Source organism: Anser brachyrhynchus (genome assembly GCF_964034855.1).
Source record: "Anser brachyrhynchus genome assembly, chromosome: 12".
In the NCBI taxonomy this organism is placed as follows: domain Eukaryota; kingdom Metazoa; phylum Chordata; class Aves; order Anseriformes; family Anatidae; genus Anser; species Anser brachyrhynchus.
In genome coordinates this window covers 16,475,548-16,495,320 of record NC_137707.1, presented here as the reverse complement: position 1 = coordinate 16,495,320, position 19,773 = coordinate 16,475,548, and the positions used below count along the sequence as shown (strand labels likewise).

The following is a 19,773-nucleotide window of genomic DNA, read 5'->3' as shown; positions in this document are numbered from 1 at the left end:
TGCTCTACTAGAACCTATCTGTTATTTCGGTACTCTCAGTGATACTGACACTAATAAACTATAACAAAGATAAGAGTTGTTGTTGTTGTTTTAGAAAATACAAGGTTATTGCACAGAACTTCTGAGAGTGTAGGAAAGCTAAGAACCCATACTGCACAACATATAAACCACAGCCACTTATTTACTGAACAAATTAAGTTTATAAACGGTTGGAGAAAACCTAGAGAAATGAGAGGATGAAGATGGGGCTCAAGATGGCATTAAAAAAGTACATAGAGTCACAGAGCAGACATTTGTTATCAATATTCTACCTCAGGAAAAAAAAACGGCAGGGAGGGAATATTCAATATTCTGAGAGAGGAGAAAGCAACATGGGTAAAACGTTTGAGTATAAATCTCAGCATTGACCTTGTCTCCAAAGTGGCGCACAGGTAGGGGCCATGCTATGCCTCTCAGTCCTGCCATGCCTCCGTGTATCCCATGCACGCCCTCCAAGTTACCCAGACTGAGGGATGATTTCCCAGACAAGTTAATCCTATTTATGGACCAGATAATTTCATGTCAGTGTATTAGACTTGTGTTCTACACCAAACACCTGAACCGTTACCCAGAATATCTCAAAAGGACTGAAGTAGGAGGTTGGCAATAACAGTAAAAGTGGATTTTTTTTTTCTTTCTTTCTTTAATTCAAACACTCAGAGGAAGAAAAACATGCCTCTAAACCAATGAACATGCAATTCTACTAAAACCAGCATATGCTTAGCCAGTGGATGCATTTTTGTTGCTCAGGGTGGCACCAGAAGTTACATGTTATATTTTTCATTTTCTCCAGTGGTAATTTCCTGGTCATTTACCTCCTCAATAATAATGTTTAGCTGAGTAAAATAATGCTTTAGGCTTTAAGTCTTAAAGGTTCTTCCCCCTTTGCCCCCCTCAGTAGGATGACTGATTTCAGCCCTTTAGAAAAATAAGCTTACTTATGAGACATTAGAGGCATTATTGCCTCCTTTAATATTCGTGACAGTCTCCCACAAATGTATCACAAGTTGGCATTTATTAGTGCTAGGCACAAGTAAGGGGCATGTTATTTGATTTGAATAACAGCTTGGAGCTACAGTTTGAGTCCAGAAATATATTAGTCAGAAACAATCTCATTTAATAACACAGAAACTAATAAAAGAAAAGTATTCCAACTGATTCAAAATTGAATTTATGAATATTGCTTAGCAGGATTAATGATCAAAAACTGAACCTGTTTGTCATGTTATAACAGACTTTTCGATTTAAATGCAAAACTAGAAGTCAATGAGTCCAATGGATTGTATATTGCTTTGAAGAAAACCAGTTCATTTTACACACAAGCTTTGAAATTGGCAATAAACTTTAATTACAGGGTCAGATAATCAAATTATAATCAAATAGCCTCACATAAAATCTATGTTTGAAATTAATGAGATACAATTCTACCAGTCTCTAATATTGTACCTCTGAAACTTACTAAAAGACATTTCATTTTCATTTAAAAGTCACCTTAAGGACTTTTCCCTCAATTTCTTCTGCATAGCACAATTTTATTTGGAAATGTCTCATTTCTAGACCACACAGTTCTAAAGATTTTTGCATATGGAAAAATCATTTGTTATTCCGGAGATTTTTTTTATTGATAATAAGAATTTTAATATAGCAATATTAGAAATCTTTCAAGTAGATGCATATTTATGCATTTTTAGAGAAAGCCACAGTTCAAATAATAAAGCTGTATAGTTGTTCAAATGCACATACTTATTAAAATTTTCATTTAAGATGAAATTTTTCATGACTGATCTTAACTTGCAAGCACAAACATATATGCTAATGTACACTACTGCATGATCTGTTTATTTTCTGGGGTATGTAACCATTATAATTTCTCCCTACATGTCTTACCTTATTTGGAAGAAGAAATATCTTACATTTAACACAAAAGATAGGAAGAATAAATGCAAACCTGCTCTGGCTTTCTTAAAGACTTGCTGCGTGGCTTCAGGCAAGTTGCATTATATTTTATAGCTGAGCTTTCTCAAGACTAAAATGGCAGCTTAGTACAACTTCTGTACAACTTCATGGGGTTTATCATGGGATCTTATTAAAGGGGCTGTCGTTCTCAAATGAAGATGCAACATTTTAGGATGGATAACATCAGACCTTCTTAAGCATGCAACTTTAAAAGTACAGAAAATGCCAAGTAATTATAAAGCAATCACTCTACTTAGCAGCAGTAAGTGCTAGATAGCACTCAAAGTAACTTTTAAAAACTTATGCCACAATTAGAAAACCTTATACCAAAAGTAGAATTGTAAGATTTTACTACTAAGAAAAATATTTGTAGTTTTTTTTTAAAAAAACAATTTATTTCACGTTAAAAAAAATAACAATTGTAAAAAACAGTTATTTAACCTAATTAATCGTCTACTTAGGTGCACTTCAACAAGAAAAATTAGATGCATTGCAGAAGACAATCAGTCCTCAGTGAACTTGGGTGTGAACTTACAGAACAGTAGCTATGTACCACATCGCAATCAAGCCCCGGCAGGGCATTGCAGTCTCTCTAATCTCTGAGATAATCCATGGAGAAAGTGGTTCCTCCAGACCTCTTCTGGGGAAAAAGTAACTCCAGAGCAACTAAGACACATGCACAAAATATCCTGAAGTAAGCTAAAGTGTGAATGAGAAGTTCACAGGTGCTCCCTGGTACCTTCCCATATTAACGACCCAAGGAGAGCAATAATTGGAGCTGCAGAGGAAACTGATTGACAGATCTATCAGTGTGGCATAGCTTAAATGTCTTTAAATAAGTAACAAATTACTTCCACAGTAATATCCCTGATTATTACATATAGAGATATATTATGACCATATTGTGAAATATTAAGGACTGAGATGGGGTAGGAGGCTTTGTAATTCATAGTGCAGCCTTCGTGCCTGTTCCAGATTATTTCTGGGAACATGCATCACATTTGGAATAGCTTTAAAAAATCTTCAGCAATGGGGATTCCCTAACCTCACTTGTGAAATTAATCTAGAACATTGCACATCTCACCATTATGAAGTTTATTGTCTTTCCTAAGCGTGATCTACTTTCTGCTAGTCTCATCACTTCAGAGTTGCATAAATAATCATCTTTGATGCTTACACAAATCAAATATTAGCTCCCTTCTACTCTACCACATACAGCTATTGGTCGGGCAGGGTATGCCGGCTAACATATTCAAGTCAACCATGAATCAGCCACAAAACAGACACAATACGTATTGCTAAAAGCAGAATTTTTGTCTGTTTGCTGATAAGCAAGATGGAAATTTTTCACATTTTACATCAAAACTCTGCCTGCCACAGATACAAATGTCTCATGATTTCAGTCATAACAAGCCCATGTTTTGTTCTCTTTGCTTTCTGTATGTAAATTTATCCAGAAAAGATACTACAACTGATGACTGATTGAATTCTGTACATCATGACTTTTTTTTTTTTTTTACTTCCTCTTATAATGTTTGAAAGCTACATATGCTTCCCCCATCTCAATCAGTTTCTCAGTGTTTTATTTCCTTGCAGAGGACAAAAGCCCTAGGGACAAAAACAATTTATCTAGTAAACTTCTAGAAAGCTGCAACCAACTTTAATTGAACTTGACACATTAGCACTTTTTAGGTCACCAAAGAAGAGAAGAAGTCAGTGACTGACCTTGCTCATGAGACTTTTATAAATCCATTTGTACAGCAGCAGTTCATTGGATGCTTTACAGAGTGGAGAGAAAGTCCAGCCTGACACGTTACATGTCAAGACCTTAAGTATCCTCTTCAGACAGGTGCTTTTTACACTGCTGGTGAAAATGTAAATTAATTTGAATCACACTGGTTAAAAGGCAATTTAGAATCAGCAAGATATCTCAAGAAATAGTTGCTTCCCTACTTTTTCAACTCCAACCTCTCAATTTTCAGTAATCATTAACTAATTTGGTGGCATCATTTAGCATTAAAATCAGTTATCACAAGCAGATTAGGGAATAACAACAGGATAGGGTATGTAGAATTTTTACAGAAATAATGCTGGAGGAGAAGGGAATTGTGAACATCTCACCTGCATCACCGTGATCAGATGAAGGTACAGCTCTGTGCAGTGACTGACACGGTGTAAAAACAGCTTGGAGGTTACAGGCAACCCACTGTTTGCCAGCAGAAACATATTAACGTGTTCATTTTGTACAAAATTTATTTTCTGAAGTTTGGCCTTCCGCCCCCGCCCCCAACACACACCCCTTCTGACTTTTCCAAAAAGCATACATTTTGGAGAAGAATCTGAATTCGTTCTCTATGAATGCAACACCAAGTTGTTACTATTGGATATATCGTTACCCCATTTTTGACCTGAATTTTGAAAACTAACAAAAAAAACCCCACCACAACAGCAAAAAGCTTACCAACCTTCAGTTTGTTTTTATTGGGGAAAAAAGAAAAAAAAATATGTTGAAATCAGGTGTCTGTTTCCTTTCATCCTGGGTATTTATAAGGAATGCAAAGAAATACTTGAACAAGCAGATGGAAATTGTTTCTTTGCTTCTTGCTTCAAAGTCTTCATTAGCCGTCATATCACACAATCATTATGCTGAGGTAATTTTACTGAAATACTTGTTATCACATCATATACTCAATATGAACAACGCTGAATAAAGTCTTGGGAACCAATGTATTCTATTCTTTACTTCTTATATGTATATTTACTTCTACATATGTATTAGTATTTTGTTGGATCCCTTGAGAGTCCAGCTTTTCTTTCTCCTAGGGTTGTAAAATCATGGATGGAGACATTGTGACATGTACACCTAGGTGTCCACCTGCTAGACTGTTTAAGTTTTTGCAGATTTACTTCCACCAGTTTAAAAACCATGATGTTATCTCCTTTTTCTCAAAAAATTATGTACCATCTGATGTTACAGGTCATTTCTACTGGCCAGCATAAATAAAATGAGCCCCCACCTAGAGGGGCGACATTCTGTTCATTTTCTATGTACCCTGTGACCTGACATATCAACCAAATTTATCTTTGCACACCAATGCCCCATCTTTGCCTAAAGCCCCCCTTGCCATCATGAATTATTTTTCATCTCATGTAGAATACTTCAAGAAGCTTTTATTGTGATAGATCCAAAACCCCACAACTTTCTCAGATAACCACTTTATCAACTGCTTGCACAGATTTCAAGATTCTACTCTCAGCAAGTCACAAGACCAGAACAGAAAAGAAAGGCCATTTTTCCAAGTTCACTCATTCCTTTGAGCAACCAATTCCCTACTGTCCTGTTTATGGAAATACTTGCAACTAGCAATCAAAATGTCATATGAATGCAACAGTAGCTTTACCCTGATTACGTTCGTGTCTGTGGCACACTGTGGTAGATCTGTAACTGCCTGGCAAGTTTCCCTCAGGATACCTAAATCTATAGAATCACTGAACGAGATGCATGGTCTGTCCTGATCATAAATTTCCAACTACGAAAATAGTCTCTAACCATAGCCATGAGTTACTTTTGCAATGATTTGTCTTTGAAAAACTCCTACCCCCCCATGCCCTCCCCCTGACCTCCCACCCTGGTAATAAGCTAGCAATATCTCAAACCCTTTGTGTTCCTGTGTCAACACTATCCCCAAACTGTAAGTGTTAGCAGCTGTGCACAATATGAAAGGGTTTTTGAAACACAGGGAGACTAAAACAGGAGCAATCACAAGAGCCTCTTTGACTCTCAAAATGCTAAATCACACACTGCTGATCACTGAAATGGTTTCCTTTCCTTACCCAACTTATGTAGTGGTTTTGCTGTTTTGGCCAACCTACAAATGAACCTTTTGTAATAGGAGGCCTAAAAACTCTGAACATATGTGAGCATCCAAAGAGTTGGCAAGTTTTTGGACAGCCTCAGCTTTCTTTTCATTGTGAAAGTTTCTCCTCACTGATTGTATACTCAAAATAATTTACTTGTTTAAAAAACTATTCACATTTCTTTGGATTAAATTTTAAAATCATGCTATAAGTTACTGTGTTTATAAATGCATTGGTTCCTCCTCATCCAGATTGTGCATACATCAAAATACAATTTAGCTAGGCTGAAAGAGAGTGCAATAACATTCTGTAAGCCTGTAAAACACGGTGACACACAAACACAACACAGAAAGTCATCACTTTAAATGACCACAGACCTTGTCCTCTCTTTAACCAGTCTCTTCCTCGTCTTCCCCATTTTCTTCGGTTTGCCAATATCTTTTTTACAATCTACTCTGTAAGAACAGCAGAAACCTGCTACAGTGTTAAGGGTTATATATGTTATATGTTCTTATATATATTCACATGTCCTTATATATATATAAAAGATATATATATGATATATATATATGTATTCATATGTTCTTATATATATTCATATGTTCCTATATATATATTCATATGTTCTTATATATATTCGTGATATATATAAAAACAAACAAACAAGAGAAACTCTACACCTTCAAAATTATTTTCAGGAATTTCCTATAGTTCACCAACTGTCTAGCACTGCAATCTTTTTCTTTAGTTAAGCTGTATGCCAGGCTGAGGACTTTTTATGCCTCTCAGATTTATCTGCTCTACAAATTGTAAAGAAATTTCCCTTCACCCTACTGGTAACTGGTAAGTGCATTAGCAACATTTTCCCATATTTTCCATCTTTTGTTAGATCAGTCTTGTTGATTTGGAGCACTGTTCCTGACTTTTAACTGCATAGTTTTTTGATAATTTTGCTGTTCTTCATTTAAGTGGGGAGCACTGCAATGAAATTAGTTCAGAGATATATTTTTTGTGCTCACCTCCAATTCCCTTTTCTTGACATTTTCCTATATCAGCAACTGGAGAATTGTGATTTTTTGTGTGCCATTTATTAAACATTTACAAACTACTGAAGAAAAAAAAATATTTGTTTATTCATTATTTTAATTACTGAGTCTTCCTTTTCCAATGAGAAGGTCCAGTGTTCAGCCTTAATTACTAGACAGTTGTCCCACACTGACAAAATTCTTTTCAGATTCTTATCAGCTTTTAACATTCTTGCTCATGCTTAAAAAAACAGCCAGTATCCTATGCACTTCTTAGCCACCATTTTGCAATCAGTATCTAAACTTCCATTAGTACCAATGAATTGTTCATATACAAGAACTGTGGGAATCATCTTTGCACCTCCAACCTTTATCCTCTCAACTGCAATTGTCTATTTGCTGAAATGCAAGAATTTCAGAAAACCATGCCAATGCTTTCTATCTTCCCATGTTCAGTGCTACTTTTTATTTCCATTTTTCATATTTAACTTTTTTTGCCTTCTTTTTGTATTATTGCCTACTTTTCCTTGTTCTGTAAAATAAGGATTTTTTTGTTGTTGTTGTTAACCTACACACGATTAATTATTTGATAGAGCAGCATACAGACAGTAGTAGAAAAAATAGTTGCAATTACATATTGCTCAGCTTCCATTTTCCTCATAAGTGGCTGTTTTCTCTTCTGGCTGACTATTCCAAAAAATGGAAAGCCTAAGTCAAATTCCAATTCATATTTGGATGGCAAAAAATGCCAAAGGAAATAGCACTATGTCAGTCATTTAGTTACACAAGTACTGTAACAGTTTCTAAACTTCATCTCATCTTAAATTGAGTGTGCAGATCATATCCAATTTGTTTAAAATCAAGGTCAATGGCACCATAAAATCAAGAGGATACAAGAAGCCTATTAAGACATTTAGGTATAAAGTATTAGAATGGTGCTCATCATCTGAGGAATAATGTTCTTAAAGAGCTTCTCAAACAAGAAATAGTGAGGGGAAAAAAAAACTATTTTTTTTGAAAATGGAACTTGATAAGTGTGTGAGGTGATACGATAAGAAATTCCTGTGCCTGTTGGCCTTTTATTAATAAAATGGCTTCAAATTTAAGCCAACCACGCCATAATACTGACATATAAAGAAATGGTAAATACAACCTTATTTTCTGGAAATAATTAGAGATCAAACACTAACTTTGGCTGCAAATCAGTCTGAAGTACACTGACCCAAATTACAGGAGAGTGTTTATGACGTTAGGCATGGTGAATCAGTGAAGCCCCAGAAGCAGATAGCTGCCATCAACGGTAAGATTTTCTTCCTCATTACTGTAGATGGAGCCATAACATAAGTAAATACCCTCTTGGCAATACAAGTTTGGAATTCTGTAGAATATACTTCGAGGCTTTTCAGCATTTTTACATTACTGAGGTTTTAATTTTCAGTACAAACAATGTGAGAAGCCCGCTGTTTTCCTGATTTCTCAATCTGCTGAACTGATTCATTTCTCCGCACAAGTCCGGAAAGAAAGAAAAACAGTTGTTCAACTTCTCTTCTGTCCAGCAATTATCACCTAATCTAACCTTCTCTAACAATTTCTCTGCTTAAGGGCGCCTCTAGGGCTGTCAGTCCGGCTGAATTCATTTAGAAAATTAAATCCAAACCCGACTATTCTTACTCATCCTCTACACCCATTATTCCTTTCATAATTTTATGCTACTGTACTAAAAGGTAAGGCGACAGCACATTTTGTGGGTTTTATTGTAGTACATACAAAACATACTGCTGAAATATAGATTGTAGGAGTCTTACTGAGGAAGGAGGGATCACAGCACCATCTGACTGAAAGATGTGAGATAAAAGAGGAGCTATTTATAGGAATGAGCAAAATATGTCTGCAGTTGTCACTGTGGCTAACAACATGGGGTTCATGACTATAATTAATCTTTTCCTTCCTATACCTTATTTGTTTACTAAAAACAATCAATCAAACAAACAAACAAACAAAAAAGTATTGATTCCTTGCAGCAACATAAGCAAAAACCTCCACAAAGCCAAGTGGAAATATTGAAACACTATATTCTTTCATAATTCAAGATATTTTTTTTTCTGCTGCATCCTTTAGGAAGCAACACATATCACTCAAGTGTCACTTCACAGTGATCACTGAAGGAATCAAAATATATGCAGACTGATAGTAATGGACTCAGAATCACAGTCTGAACATGGAGAGCTCTAACTACCAGACACTTTTAAAATTATTATTTTCCAATGTTAAGGAAAACCCTAACTTTAGATCACATTTGGCAAATCTGCCTGGGTCTAAACACTGCGCACCAAAAAGTGCACATGGCCAAAAGTCACTCTCAAAAGAGCCAGAGATAAAAAGGAAGGAACAACACAGCTTACATGCAAAAAGCACAAATAAGTACCCTGTACCGCACGGTGGGAAGGGTTTGGGTCACTTCACTCCCTTTTCAGGTCTGCAGTTTGAGGAAACTACAAGCCCCTGTGTTGCCTTCCGTAGTCAGAAGACAATTTCTTAATCCACACTCAAATACATACAAACTGCAGGTGATTCAAAAACTATCAATTGATCCCAAATACTTTATATCCCTAAATGTGACGTGAAACAAAAAGGTACATAAATTTATTTTTAGACTGACGTCAGCTTCTGGCAAGCATCTGTGAAACCCCTGGTTTTAAAAGCTCTAATTATCCCCAAATAGTATTCTTTTTTTTACATGCTCGTGAAAATGAATTTCTGATTGTACAATAAAGTTGAACCATTGTCAGTTCAAGTTACAGTACTTAATGACGGAGCAGATATCACCCTGTGAAGTAGCCAGTACTTCCAAGTTCAACATACTTACATCGATTACAGACTCAGAAGTCAAACAAACTAGAATTCAAAGTACTGATTAGACAGGTCAATTACACACCCTATACATTTCATATTTAATGTTAGTAATTTCCAAGAAGATGATTTTCTGATTTGTTTAACACGTTATGCCAACAACAAAAGCACTTGGAAGTATCCAGACTTATTGCATGGTAATGGATTTTCAGAAGAAAAATACAATGAATCCTATTTATTGTAAATTGTTTCCTTCAGTTGGTCTTGAACTATTTAGTTTAAGAACATACTGTACTGAGTTGCAGCCTAATTTTGTTAATTTTTCTCATTTTGGAATAAATTATTTTGCAGTCATTTATGAAATGTGAAATTGTCTATAAGGAAATGCTTTGTTTTTAAACAAATGTTTATGTTCTTATCACTCAGAAAAATTTCCTAAATGACTGATAATAACCCTTGTCAGATACTTTAATTTCTTTTTTCAGTCATAAGACAGAGATACCTGGTAATTTTTGCACATTTTTTTTAATGCAAGGGAAAGCAGTCTGCAGATGAATTATATTAAATTTAGCTTATCCAGATGCTGAGATGTGCTTCAAGTTATATTGTACAAAAATCATAGATGTCTCTGTGCTCTATTTAAATATTAATTATCATATTCTGCCCAAATAATTAAAAGTAAGATTAAAATGCTTTTAAAGGCTGTCCTGTCCAAAAGATGCTCAATAAATTCATGTGAGCTATTTATTATTTTAATCCGTAATCACACACACAATACAACCTAATACATCTAGATACTGCGTAAAGTCAAGAGATCCATTTCTTTCTCTCTGTGTATAAAGATAAATAAAGGAGCAAGCAGTGAGGAAACAAAAAGTCAGTTCTGTACTGAAACTAGCCACAGGAAGAGAGTTGCCAGTTTCCTCCACAGAATGCTTTCAAGTATATATCCTAAATATTTGGCACATAGTCTAACTTGTGTATGTCTTTAAAAACAGCTAGATAAATCAAAACTAGGGTCAACTTAGGTGATTGGGACTTTTGGTATCATTTACAATGGTGACAGATATATTTAAAATAACACAATCAAGTTCAGAGATCTCTCCTTACAGCTCGGGTGTTTGAAAGCACTTACTTCAGCTCCTGCTTCATGACTTGGGTCACATGTGAAAAGTTAAGAAATCCAATTTAACTGGGCAGCATACCTTTGGGTGCCTGGCGGCCCACAGACTGAATCACGTATCTGCAGCTTCTACACCCTGGAGCAAAGATGGTACATAATTAGGTGTAACAAGAGCATCTCTTATTTCAAGAAATTCATTAGTCAAATAAAAGAATCTACTTAACTAAAACAGTTACAGCAATTTATTTTATTAAGGTCAACATTTCACTTTATTTATTTATTACCTGTGCTGAGGCCTTTCTTTAATATATGACATTAGAATTTGTTTTCTGCTGTTCTGGCTTACATTAGATAACCACTTTTGGATTTTATGCAAGACATATGGAAAAATTCATCACTGATTTACTGCACGTTTCCACGCATGGTCAAACTAATATCTGATCACTATTGAAGTAGTACAACCCTGCTTGGCAGTGAATACATAAGCAAATTTCCCAACACATGGATGTATGCAGCCTTGTGCAAGAAAGCCTCTGTAAGGCAAAATATTTAACAATACACTGCAGCATTTACTGGGAAAAAATAATGGGAAAATTCAATTTGGGATTTCTTTTTGCTTCAGAAATTACTGCAACTGAAACAGGTATTGCAATAAATAAACAAAAAATATTGCAATATCTATCTCCAATGCTCCATGTATTTTTTTGTTTGTTTGGCTTTTTTATGCTTTTGAGTTTTATAACTGATATGATAACATTTTGGGAACTTTTGCTTCTTTTCAATAACTGCAGAGGATGGCATTCATAATCTTACTCTTGAAAACGACTCTTTGGTTATCAATTAAATATTTTAAATTCCATTATTGCTTGACAATTTACCTATACCACTGGTTCTAAGAATAAAATGTATGCACTGTGCCTCAGTATTGTTTACAACTTTCTGTCCTAAGCTACTTTTTTGTGGATTTCAGTTAGGCCAACAAAGCTAGTTTTAGTACCTTCACAGCAGGTGGAACGACCTTCACCTCATTTCTATTTTACAATGTGTTTTGTGAAGCTCTTGTCAAGTTACTTCAGAGCTCATAGTGACAATACATTGCAGAAGTTAGTCTCTTCTAAAAATAAGATTTAATTACTTTCACATTTTGTTACAGACAAAGCTAATAATTAGAAGGTGTCATTTCACTTAATCAGAAACCCATCCTCTGCTTAAGGACTCATGCAGTTTTTTTTCCCCTGGGGAGGCAGGGAACAAAAAAACAGAAACAAAACAGTGACTGCTAATGCTGACTTGGGAAGTGTTTAACTAAACACTTCATGTTTAGTTAGCATGGTTCACAGATGTTTTTGCATCCTCAATAGCTTCACGGGCAAGATAGTTAACTTTGATGATATGAAAATGTCAAGAAGAATTATCAGGGAGAAAGAAAAAACTCTAGAAGTTTTCTGAGGTTATATGGCCATAAGGAATCGTCTTTCTTCAAGACGCAGTAGTAAAGATAGCCCATTTTTGATGAGCAGATGGTCCCCTTGAGTAAAAGGACTCCACTGATAGAAAATAGAGTATTTGAAAAGCAAAATCATGCCTCTTCCTAGATATTCTGTCATGTGTACAGAATAGTTAATCCATCTTTTAGCAAGATTAGCTGTCAGATTAACACATTATCCATGTGAGTCACTGTTAGTCTAAAGCAAGGATGTGCTTGAAGAATGATGTGCACCCACATGAAGGAAGGTTTACAGAGGCTGACTTACACCACCACTATGGAATGCGAAGCCAGCTTTTTTATTTTTATTTTTTAAATTTATTTATTTATTTTTTGCTAATGCTGGCCAGAGCTCTGCAAACAGCCACTCTCAATTGCTGTAGCATGCTGAGCTGCTACAAGCCTTGATGTGGATTTGAACATCCATATGCAGGCCTTGCATCTGCCACACACATCCACGTATTAACTCTAGGACATATATGCCTCTATTGTTCTAGAGGTTATACATTAAGACATTAAAGAATTTACTTACTCAAAATGCTCTTCAATACATTATTTTTAGCCATTCAAGAGCATTCAACTTCTTCTGGAAAGTCAAGTTTAAGTTAAATCAATTTCATAATAGAACAGGATGCAATCTGTGAACAGAATGCTTTCTTTTATAAATCAAAGAAATATAGATGAAAGTTATCACAAGCAACTGGTAGATGTCAACATCCCATTTGAAAACCACACCCTGAGCATGCCTTCCTATTGCACATTTCTCAGACACCAGGTAAAGAAACAGAGTAAGAGTAATCTCACCTCAATGCAATGGTGGTCCATTTTGAAAAACTGGCTCCTGGAAACATCATCATATGAAAGATTGCACTATAGCATGCGACTGCAGCTCAGAGCTAAAGATCTCCTCCCCACACTGTTTTGTTTCGGCTTTATTTTACTCTCCACTCTTACTCAGTGTGGCTTTATTTTTCACTCTTCAGCAGGCCAACAAAGCCCCTTTCTTGCACAGCCTATATCTGTACCTTTTTATAATCTTCCAAAATTAACAATCAAGCTAAATGAAGACAAAGCCTGCTCTGAAACAAGCTTTGTTTGAATATACGAAGATTTGGCAAGAGAAGGAAGCCTTCTTAGGGAAGCTGCTTAGAAGACAAGTCACAGCCAAACATTCCAAGTGGTTTCTGAAGCTGCTGAGGCTTTTGTGCCTAGTCAGTGTTCGCTGTCTATGGCGGCAGCTAAAAGAAAATAAAACTTTCTCATTTTCTTTCCTTTGTCTCTGTTTTTTCGGTCATGAGCCATCTAAAGAGTCCTGGCTTTCTCTGCAAACACATGGGACAGCTGGTCTCTATGGGCAACCCCCCATATGCAACAGAATATGAACATTACATGTTTATCATCTAAGGACACTCAGCTGCCATTTGAGTACAGTCCACAACCACTTTTAGTTAGAAAATCTGTAAAAGTCAGCAAATTCCACTAAACAACAAGAAAACAAACAAACAACACTTTGTATGTACAACTATTAACAAATTGGATTCACTAAGAAATAAACGAGTGTCAGATCTCAGACCAAAGACACGAGACATAGAACAGCTGTTTTAATGCAGCCCTTTCTATCAAAACAAGCTTAAGACAATTTTCCGATTCAAGTCAGAAAAGATTCTAAAATACAGTATCTTAAAGAGCAATCTGATGAACACAAGTATTTAAAAGTGGCACAAGCGGTCTTGTTTTTTAAAGCCAAGGACACAATATAAACCCAACATGTAATATTTGTTGTAATAACAATGCAACTTCTGGTTGCACGAGAGTTTGCATCAAGTCTTAAGTCTCTTCAATGTCCTTAATAAACACTATAGGAAGAAGCAAGCATAATTCCACCCAAGCATTACTCTAATCATCCACATCCAGTATATTATAATAAGAAAACAGGGATAACTGTCAGAAAGCTGTGTACTTACAATCTTACTGAGCATCCAATGTATTCAGCTAATTAATACATGTCCCACCTATTTCACCTTCTGTCCAACTCTTAAGTAACAGCATCCCATAGCCAACACATTCAGAAGCAATAAGAGAGGCAGCAAACAGGGACACAGTTTATGTCTGAAGACTTCCTGAGATCACCAGGAACCTAAAACCATTCTAAATCCATGTTCAAGGTGATATTCAGTATCACCCTGTAACTTAAGATATTCAGCTTACTGGTAGCTCCTGCATCAAACATGAATCCACAGAGAAAAATAGTAATTACTAATTTATTTTTTTAATGAATTATTGACATAAATATTATCCCAGTACAAAAGATGATGCTATTTCACTTTGATAAATGAAGGTAATTCCTGTCCCCGTATTTTATCTTCAAAGCACCAGTGTAGAGGTGGAAAATAATCTGATTTAATGTAGATGATAATGAAATAGCAGAACAACAGGTGAGCAATGAAAAAAAGACAGTTTTTGTATGTGTTTGAGGCAAGGGATTTCCCCGCCCTCTGGTAGAAACATTGAGTTGTTTCCCCTTATTTCATTTTACATTTCAAAACAGCATTCTTTTCTAAGTAGACAACAGGAACCAAGGCAAGAAACTACATTAAATAAATCTCTAAAATCTTTCTAAACAGGCTTCAGGCAATGCTGCACTTTTCCTTTCAAATATTTCCATGTAAAATCAGATGTTAACTCTCTGAGTGAACCCATGTGTGAATGCTTTATTCATCAGATTAATGGCTGTGGAGCAACAGGCAACTGAACGCATTTCCACTCACATAAGGTATTCATGACTTTCCAGAAAAACTTCACATTATTGCAACTACTTTTCAGTCAAATATGTGTCATCTAGTGAAGAAAGAAAGAAATTGCAACAGTATTTAATGGAAACTACAGTAGATATATTGACACAAGCAGGAGTTTGTTTCTCTAACTAGCACCTTACTATTAATTTGACAGATTGATTTTTGGCTTGCTCTACATTTGAAAACAAACCAAAAAAACAGTCTTTGCCCTGGGATACTTCAGATTGCCCAGTGTAATCTCTCTTTGGTGTTGCTTTTATGCAGATCCAGAACACAATCAATAGAATTCAGTCAGCTGCAGTGCTCTATCAGCTAAGGAATATGTTACGATAACCTACAGGGTGTAATGACAACCTGTAGGGTGAAAATATATAGGAAAATAAAAAAAGTCAACGTTCTATGTCACATTTACAGTCATACTACATATTATACATGCACCTAAATTTATACAATGACTCAAATTTACACAACCATATACACAACTTAATGGTAAGGTTTCACTTCTGGTCACCTTGATCGGTGGGAATATGGTAGATCTAGACAAGACAAAACATACAGGTAGTGATGCTCATGTCACAAGAGCAGCAATGAACTCAATAATATTTGATGTGAAGTTGGCAATATAAAAGTGAAATCAAGAAGTGATTTAACATTCATACATATGAAGAAACCTGAACTACAATTGTAAATGTCAAAAAGCACAACGCTGGAACTTTGGTAAAATCTCCTCCTTGAAGATCCTGTCAACCTTTCTTTAATTTTTTTTTTAGGATTTAAATACTTCCTTTTATTTCTTATTCTCTACTCATTTTTTCCCTCTTTCTCTCCTCTGAAATATTGCCTGATACCTGCTTTTGGGGTTGATCATCATTCATTTTTTCCGAAATACTGAATCAGATCTGTTGCTTGGTCTGACCCTGTTTGTGAATGCTTACAAATATCTTTGTCATGTTGTTCTTTTTGTTTTTAATTTAATGCAGACAAATTTACAATGGATGCTTGGGTTACAGTGAAACCTTGTTAAACTGAACATTTTGGGACCACATCACAGTTCAGATGAAAGGAAGTTCATACTTGTGCAACATAGCGTTTGCTTGTTCAAGTATGTATTTTTGCATATACTAATAACTTCAAAGCATATGCACTAAACCCTACATTCCTGAAATTATAACAGTGGCTGGAACAACAGAGATAGTGGCAAGTCAGCAAACCACAGAGTGATAATTTGATCACTGGGTTACAGAATAGTCAAGTTCCCCTGTGACCCCAAACTTAAAACTGTGTACAGTTCACAGCCTCCGGCACGCAAGGAATTTGAGAAAAAAGAACCTGAGTAATTAGAATACACAGTCTGTGTTGTGCTTCAGCTTTCATAATGCTATTTCCCATACTTTTTTATTTTTTATTTTTCCAGTTTAAAAGCATCTGCTATACTGCTGTCCCAAACAGGATTATACTGGATGTGCTATATTGTTGAAGAGTTCCTTTGGGCGTCAATGTAGAAAGCCTAACAATGAAGAAGCTTAAATATATGGCTTAATTTCATGTTTCAAGATAAATGAGTCACAATTTATACTGAGAAGCCAGGCCAAAGGTCCATCTAACTGATTAACCTGATTGCTGCAATGTCTAAGAGCACCTAAAGAATAATAGGGCAAGAATATATGGCACATTCTCCTAACATTTTCTCACCCTCTACCTATTTTCAGCTCATGACATTTCTGAGCCACAAGTAGCTTCTAAGTATTTAGCAAGTATTTATGCATTTCTATTCCTTAAACTTGTCCTGCTCTCCCCTGCAGACATGCAAAGCTTAGCCCTTATAACAACACTGAAGGAAGAGCTGCCACCTCCTTAACAGTACCAATGAATCCTACAAATTAGAAACAGGTCTTCTACAGAAGTAAAGAAACATAGAGAGGAGCAACAGGTACTAAAACTGAAAGAAAGAGAATATGTATTACCTTTAGTAATACACCATTGTCCCTCCAATTTCAGTTCTTGTACAGTTGTGTTGCACTTTGCCATTGACACATCCTCAACTCTCACCAACTGCAGCCAGGCATATTTTCCTTCTTTTTTTCCTTTCAAAATCGTATTATGTGCTACACAGTTTGTAAAATGCTTTAAGGATTCCTTATGGGAACTGCAAATCAAAGATTGGATTTGAGAATACTGTTACTTCACAAAAATATCTAACAAAAATGGTATTTAAATCTTAATAAAAACAATGTGATAAATCTTAATAACAACAATGTGATATCAGTTGTCATCTGCTAGAATGTTATGTTTGGCGTTTATTACTGAATAATTTAAGATCCTTACATGCAAATTGTTCCAACAGACATAATTTGAAAACAAACATTGGCAAGTGTTTTGTTACCACTGAAGCTGTTTTCAAGTACAATTTGTGCAGTATAAATAAGAACACATACTCACATTGTGACTAGGACAATGCTTTGTAAAATTCCCAGAGGTTTGGCACTTGTGATTAATTTTTCCTCATGTATTTATGCATGTAACAGTTCTGAACTGTTAACTCACTTGCAGTGCTGAAGAGTTCTCAGTAAGCAACCACATATAATAATTAAGCCGAACTATCTATTACTATTTAAGGAATAAAAAAAAAGGCAGTTTACAGTATTCTGAAAAGGTGTTTTAAAAACATAAAATGTATATATTTACTTCTTAATGTCCACAAGGCTTTGAACAAAAAAAAATTAGTCTAATATATAATCTAATATATCATAGAAGGATATACTATGGTTCTCATATAATCAAAATAAGAGGTCAGAAAGGGCAGTCTAAAGCAATGAACTAGAAACTACATCTGAATATTTAAAACCAAATCTCTGTAAAGGTCTGTAACACCCAGCATGGATACAGATTGCTCCAAAATTTATATACAAACTCCAACTCTTTTCCCTTTTTATCTAACAGCATCAGAATTTGTGTGATAGTTGAATCAAAGAGTCACACTGTATGGAATCCTATGAAATTTATATTGCAATAAACAAGTAGAAAAAAAAATAAGGTCAGTTCAACTCTAATGTCTCCAATTATATCTATCTATCTATCTATCTATCTAATAAGGTCATTTCAACTCTAATGTCTCCAATTATATATATATATATATATAAATAAATTAAATGCTAAACCTGCTTCACACTCAGGTACAACCCTTCAGAGAACTAAACAGATCACTTATTTTTAGTATTTAATCAGTTCAGTGCTACCTGTTGACTTTTACTGGTTTTGGAATGGAGAAAGTATTGCAGCACAGCTCACGATTTACACCAGTCCAGATGCTGCAAGGAGGTACACACTGGCAGCACAGCTCACGATTTACACCAGTCCAGATGCTGCAAGGAGGTACACACTGGCACACAGAGGATCTATGAGTTACTCAAATCTCTTGGAGCTTATTTTTTTTCCCCATAACATTTCCTCTTGCATGTATCATACTTCCATACAAAACTGTAAAATTCAGAATTAAAATATGTTCTTTAAATAAACAGTAAACAAGATATTCTCAAATTTTATTATGAATTCCTATTCCGTATGTAAATGTCCCATCAGACAGTAGGGGGCAACTTTCACCCACAAGTCATACTTTACGCATTCTGCTATATAATATAATGACATGAAGGGGGTACTTTCAATACTTACCTAAGTTTGTTGTGTGGTCTGTATCAATTTTATAAAATGTAAGGTTTCATTTTTAAACCCCTGTTTTGTTCTCCAGGCACTATGCTGAAGAAATATCTGGTTTATATACTAAGAAAATGGTGCAAGATGAAGTAAGAAACTACACTCTTAAAGACGTTGAGAAATAAAGGAGAAGGACAATATATTTCTCTAGCTTGCTGTCATAGGATTTGTGAGAAACCAATCTCATAAAGCATATTTTTCCATCCTTGCAATCCGATAAACAATTCTTCCCTGAATAAGCTATTTATAAAAACAATAATTTAGTACCCTAAAAACAGAGCCGGAAGTAATATAAAAGCTAATATAAACAGCAAAGTATTCATTAATGATGTTAACATAAAAAATAAAAAAATGTTTAACAATAAATCTAAGTTAAAGAAGAAACTGATGTTCTATATCATGTGTAATGTTTTGTATCACTCAAAAAAATAAAATTTTGCTATGAATTTTGCCAGACAGCAAATGCTAAATAGGCAGGCATGGCATCAGAGGATATAAGCAGTCAACACAGCATTTTTTCCAATTATGCTCAATTATATTGTATTACTGTGATTTTTACTGAATTAGAAGAGAATATCAGTTATGGAACTTAACATGCAAAGAACTGATTTCCCTTTAAAGTTCCTATTTCACTTATAAAATGCACAAATTGGTGGAAGTGAAGAAGTAGGGCTAGCCTGAAAGTATTTTCACGCTAAACCCAACCGAGCGGCACAATGCAAACACTTCTAATAAACCCACAAAACCTGGGGCTAGTCTTGCTATAAGAATGAAAGCAGTCAGGCTTAGGGTGAGATTTAGTAAATTTGGGCAAAATCATGATTTCAAGTAAAGGATGTCAAACACTGGGAATCAAATCACACAGAACTTCACGCTCCATTTAAGCTTCAAACATGAAAGTAAAGTACGCTGGATGACAAGCTACAATAA

At 35.2% G+C, this 19,773-nt stretch overlaps 1 protein-coding gene across 2 annotated transcripts in view; it reads right to left on the bottom strand.

Annotated features, from left to right (window-relative positions):
• The window catches only part of LOC308176833 (uncharacterized protein), a 42,856-nt gene that overhangs the window by 15,331 nt on the left and 7,752 nt on the right, over positions 1–19,773 (bottom strand). Inside the window, exons 2-6 of one of the 2 annotated variants that reach the window (XM_080553104.1) lie at positions 17,097–17,739; positions 12,870–12,975; positions 10,934–10,987; positions 6,231–6,330; positions 3,721–3,859 (exon numbers count right to left, since the gene is read on the bottom strand). In XM_080553104.1, coding sequence (XP_080409230.1) covers positions 3,721–3,859; positions 6,231–6,330; positions 10,934–10,987; positions 12,870–12,903 — 327 coding nt within the window. In that variant the 5' untranslated portion in view covers positions 12,904–12,975; positions 17,097–17,739. Of the gene's footprint in view, positions 1–3,720; positions 3,860–6,230; positions 6,331–10,863; positions 10,988–12,869; positions 12,976–13,141; positions 17,077–17,096; positions 17,740–19,773 lie in introns of those variants that run through there. The other variant, XR_013938674.1, reaches the window with a different exon arrangement.